Source organism: Patella vulgata, chromosome 1 (genome assembly GCF_932274485.2).
Source record: "Patella vulgata chromosome 1, xgPatVulg1.2, whole genome shotgun sequence".
NCBI lineage: Eukaryota > Metazoa > Mollusca > Gastropoda > Patellidae > Patella > Patella vulgata.
Window position 1 is genome coordinate 43405811 of NC_065879.2, and position 5977 is coordinate 43411787.

The 5977-nt window shown below is 35.0% G+C and overlaps 1 protein-coding gene across 1 annotated transcript; it reads right to left on the reverse strand.

Annotated features, from left to right (window-relative positions):
* Positions 1-1072: 1072 nt before the first annotated feature.
* On the reverse strand, positions 1073-2047 carry LOC126809911 (FMRFamide receptor-like). Its single transcript, XM_050534769.1, has one exon. The coding sequence runs from the start codon at positions 2045-2047 to the stop codon at positions 1073-1075; it is 975 nt and encodes a 324-aa protein (XP_050390726.1).
* Positions 2048-5977: the final 3930 nt, after the last annotated feature.

Consider the following 5977-nt stretch of genomic DNA (forward strand, 5'->3'; position numbering starts at 1 on the left):
CATCATTGACCTACACGTGTATGCTAACAGATTTTGTAAAACATTTAATAACACAAAAGTGACATGTTTTAGTTTCTACACTGAAATTCTAAATTTAAACACATGAAAACTATTTATACTCATTTTACACGATAGTCATTATCGTAATCGTACAATTTTTCGATTCACAATTTACAGTAATAGTAGAATCTGTATTCATGGAAAAGCTTACGATGAGATAATCTGGATAAACTCCACGCTAACTAATTAAACTGTCTCATTGAGGTACTTACATGGCTTGTCAAAATATAGATAGACACACAAAAAAAACCAAGCTGTCATTGTGTTAAACAGGAGGGCGTTACAGCCCATTTCATTTCGTAATTATGTAATATATTTTGATCCATTAAAACTTGTGATGGCTAGAAAATGGGGTTTAAAGAGCCAAAGAAATAATAAACGCAGATAGAGATAACTATGTTTTAGCATTAAATATAAATTTAGTTCAGCACATTATATAACAATTAGTAAGTAAAATGACTATCATACTAGACTTAGTACAATGTATTATGAACCATTAATAGCAATACTAATTTATACTAATAACAAACCAACAACAATGCGTTTCCTCATGGAATTTATATAATCTTTCACCTAGAACATAAGTCTATTTAATTTTATATCGTATTATATTCAAAATAAGACGGTTACCCCAGGACCCCTTTAACAAACTTAAAAAGACTAGGGATCTTTGATTTGAGAAATTCAATTTCTCAGTGTAGTTGAAAGGGGTTAAAAATCTCTTATATCACGATCAGCTATTTTAAACTATACATATTTAAATTCGTTTAGTAGCATTAACTGACTAAGCTGGAAATACGTAGGACACAAGTGTATGTAATATATGTTAACAGTAGTTGTATTCCACAGAACTGTGTCCTATGTATATACTGATTTAATTACTTTAAACTAAAGATACATACATCTATCCAAATCTTCTTCTTAACGTTTTTCTCACATAACGCCGGCAACTTTGACAAAATACGCATATGAGAGCCATATTTAAGTTTAATATTAATAAATGACCTAAGTCTCAAACAACTACCCCCGACTGGCCGTTTTCTTTCAGTAAATGTTTAGACACAGTATTATTGACGTTAGCCTGAATTCTTCGAAGTTCATTTTGTCGCTGACATTTTTTGAAATACAAAGCAGCAAAGACTTTTCTAAAATTAGCACCAAAAATCAGATATACAGCCAAACTTAAACAAAAATCCATATAATAAAATATTTCAAAAAGTCTTTGTAATGTCACATCAAGATACGAAGGCGAAACATGCTGAAGAAATTTCACGATCATCAGTTTAACGCGAATAGCGTGGCCAGGAGTATGGAGGGCCAAAAACACAACAGACACAGCAAATAAAAGTTTTGTTACTTGTGTCTCTGGACTAGATCCCTTGCTCTCTCGGCGCGCATTTCGAAACAGTCGTTTTTTTCTCTCGTAGGCTTGAAGAGCAGCAATGGTAATAAGGGGTACCAGGATCAACATGATCACGAAAGGAATAATGAGGGTCAGGAAAGTATCCACATACGTCAATACCATAACCACGTTCTGGAACTGTTCTCGCGTAGAACACAGTGCTGAACCATCCACGTTGACTATACCCGCCGTCCAAAGTGGGTAATTATAAAATATAAGAGACATAGTAACGCACACGACGATGACAATTTTAGCCGTCCGTGGGGTGCATATTATACCAACCCATTGCGGTTGACTGATTCGAATAAAGTTCTCAAACGTTATGATCACAACTAGCCATACTGATAAAAAGGCGCATATGTAGGACAGGAACACGTAGAGTTGACAAAGGCCGTTCGTATTGAAGATCGGGACGTGAACCCTGTACAACCAAACGATGAACAAAGACGATAGGAATCCTATGTCCGACAAACATTTTACTGCTAGATACAAGCAACATGAGGTCGTTCGTAAAGATGCACTGAGAAAGGCACCCGCGGCAAGCGTATTTCCAACGATGCCAATAATACAGATAATAGGTATCATAACGGTTTGCAAACGTCTGATAGTTACATAGGCTTTATCTTCACTAGATTCTGTTAGCATGCCTGAGGAATTGACTTCTACCGAGTAGTTCATTATACTTGTAGCTGCCATAATTTAGACACGCGATGAAATATATCTACCGTAAATATTGTCACCGCTCTGGCTTACTGATTAATGAACAATGAAAAGATGCGTGTTTAAGGTATGGACATTAATAATTTAATTTTCACGGATTTATAGCTAGAATTCCCTTTGGGTCCATATTATTTTCGTTCACCTTGGATTGATCAATCCAGGAATAGTTTTATTTTTATTGGACGATCTGTGTTACACAAGCCCAAGGTAAACCGGTTAGTTACACATTCCATCAACAGTTACTGACTATTACTTTAGCTGATACACACATTTCCGTCAGGTAGTGTGGTATTTTCCAAATATGAAAAAATCTGGTCCCGTTGTGTTACGTTATGAGCATAAAGTGTGCTAAAATACAATTATTAAGTTCATCTATCTATTATATATTATAGGAGTATTTGAGCATTTGTCAATAATAGGGTAAAATACCATTTCTGTTACATTTCAACTTTCAATTAATTTGTTGCGAGATATATTTATTATACGTTTCCCTCGTCTTGAATAAATCGGCCAATTTATTTCAATATTTGAAAAGAAAGCCTAGTATTGCGTCCAAAGCAGTCACGCTGTGAATCTAATGAAGCCATCCACATTGAATGACCAGTCAACGAGAATACACTTGTGTTGGCTCTGTTGTAGTAGTCATCTCTATGTACGCTGACAGGTTTCAATTTAGATGGATTCTGCTTCCCCTAATATTATTCATGATCAATCAGATCAACCATAAATCGCGTGAAATACACCTTCCCAACTAGTTACTCTATTTCCGCTCTGTGAAACTGCGTGTCTTGACAGGAGTTGCATTAAATCCAAAAGGTTTCCTATTAACGCGCTGTCACATCGTTTAAATCTGCTGACTTTCTGGAAAACACTGTTATCACTGCAAGAAAGAGAAAAACGTAAGAAGATATTTACAAATACATTAAGGACGTGTTGAGTAAAGTGGAAGACATAAAAAAATAAGACAAATGACAAAATTAAATAACGGCTGTTTAGTAGTTAAATCGAAATGCTACCCATTCTATTGGTGGATCTATTTAACCTATGGTCTTATTGTCACACATGGCTTTGTCTAAAATACCAGACTCATTTTCCAATACAACACCTGTATTGAGGAATGGAATAGAATAGAACCGAATCGAGTTAAAAGATATATTTCCCCAACAGACATGATCCTAATTACATAACAATCGATTGGATTGAAAACACATGTTCTTTAATTACATGTTTCGGAACTTTCGGTACGAAACACGTATTATTTTCGTAAGAGTTTTTATTTATGTTTCTTTGCGAACTTTAGTGGGGGTTTGCAGCCAAAGCTATTTAATTGGGTCATTTTTGACAAACAGGAAGTGTTTTGTGGATGGGCCAAAAATAATCTCCGATTGCCTATATCTCGATTATTTTTCAACGAATCTTCGTTGGATTTTTATTTTGAGGTTCTTTGGACGAATCCCATATGGACTCTTGACTGACGAAATTCGGTAGTTCGCTCGATTGGTTTTAGCATCGAACATTTGCGAAAGTTTGCTTCAGCATTTTTTTCGACATTCAAGATTGCGTATCTCCGTTAATATTAAAGTTTGAGGTATTCAGTTGAAACTTGGTAGGATTTATTTTAAAACTATATTTTATTCAATAAGAATAAGATTGGGGAACAGGCTAGGCTTATATCATCCCCCCCCCCCTTCAACAAAACAGTATAATTACAATTAGTTTACTTAAATCAAATCATTCTTGAAGACGACTTACTAATGGATCAAAGCATTTTTTTGTGAACAGTATGTTGATACATTAGTGATTAATTCATCACAATTCCAAGACATTATGAGAAGGTTTAGAGTCTGTACACAGTCTATACATCAGTATCTGGTGTGTCCACCGCGAGTGTCAATAACAGCAGCGCAGCGTCTGTACATGCCAACATGGAGTGGACCAGACGATTGATGAACGCCATTGGCACCCGGAATCACACTCTCAGAAAAACCTCCTCTGAATTTCATCCCAAAGATGTTTAGTCGGGTTTAAGTCCGGACTAAGGGCTGGCCAGTGCATAACGTTGACACCGTTCTGCGGTAGAAAGTCCCGAGTAACCCTGGTGGTGTGGACACGGGCGTTGTCATACTGGAAAATGTTGTTTCGATGACGTACGAAATGTGGTATGACGTGGGGTCTGAGAGCTTGGGAAGGAGCCTTATTGCTCAGGTAAAGTTGGAGATGTGGTCACAAATACACAATAAAACATTTGGCAAGTTTTATGCAATGCGTCTATTCAGTGTAACATACCAACTTGGCGTTTCTTTTGCTGCTTAGTATACATGTATATAGTCGAAACTATTCATATTGTGTTATTTTTAATTAATAAAATTGTGAAAGTATACAATAATATTTTTACAAATAAAAAATAAAAAGGTTATTTGATATACATAAGGCATGAAAGTGTACAAATATGTAAACAGAATCTAGTGACGTTAATGATAAATGACAATTACAGTACTTAAAATCTATTACTTAATTCTAAAAAGTTTTGCACCTCAGAAAATATTCATTTATTTTGTTCAAGTGAAATATCCATAGAGCTATACAATAGAAACTTTGTGTTGATGTATTCTGTTGGTAATGGTTTTAGTGGCATATCAGCAGAAAGTGATAAGGGTCTTCAAAATTGTGTCCACATCGGCAGGCTGGAGAGTCGGTTATGTGTCTTAAAAATGTATGTCCATTTAGATCACTGTTTGATAAACGAAGTCTTGAATGGATGATTTGAACTTTTCTTTTACCAATATTGTAATAAGAAGGTTCCAAGTGATCATATTTGAGAATTTTTGTTTATAAATGAATTACGTATCTGAATTACGTATAGAAAGATCTAGATTGTTCCAAAGTCGTGTAGTTGAAGGAAAGAAAGAATTATAAAATAGATTAGTTTTACAAAAATAGTATAGAAGGTTTTTGTCATTTCTTAATGAGTATTTACTTTGTTTTTTGTTTAAATTATCATAAAGGTAATCAGAGGTTAAGTGGATTATTATTTTATATAAAAATATCAACTTATGTCTTTCACGACTTTGTTTTAGAGGCAAAATACCGACTTCTTTACATATTAAATCATGGCTAGTTCCCTTCACGCCGCCACATATTGTGCGTAAAGCATCTAATTGTAATTGTTCTAACTGGTTAGCTAAGTAATCCGTGCACCCATACCGAATAATGTAAGCATATTCTGTAACGCAATACATAACATAACTCTTGTAATTAATAATAAGGTTTTAATACTGGAACATAATATATACAGGAATCAAACATATATACAGAACATTGTAACATCTCTGGTAAATAAACTACATCTCGTGGAATCTCGTGGGATGTGGAAACCCACGCTAGGGGGGGGGGCCTAACTTGACCTCTAGTTTCTGACTCCCTGTCTCGAACTTTTAACTTAGTTAACTTTAACTTAGTGTTTCTCCATTTTCGTCGTTGTGGGGTTATCTTCAGAGCTTGATCGTCGAGGACTGTAAAATATAATCGTCTAGTTTCTAGTTTACTTTTTAAGTTTCTTCTTCCGTTCATCGTCTAGTTGCAGGACTTTGCGTTGATCTTTGACCCATCTAAGGTTCGACTGGTCACGAACACCAAATAAGAGTATGTAACAGAATACATAACATAACTCTTGTAATTAATAATAAGGTTTTAATACTGGAACATATATACAGGTAATACAGGAATCAAACATATATACAGAACATTGTAACATCTCTGGTAAGTAAACTACATCTCGTGGAATCTCGTGGGATG

Excerpts from the sequence above, each read along its gene's own strand:
- LOC126809911 (XM_050534769.1), bottom strand. The coding sequence starts at position 2,047 with ATGATACCTATTATCTGTATTATTGGCATCGTTGGAAATACGCTTGCC.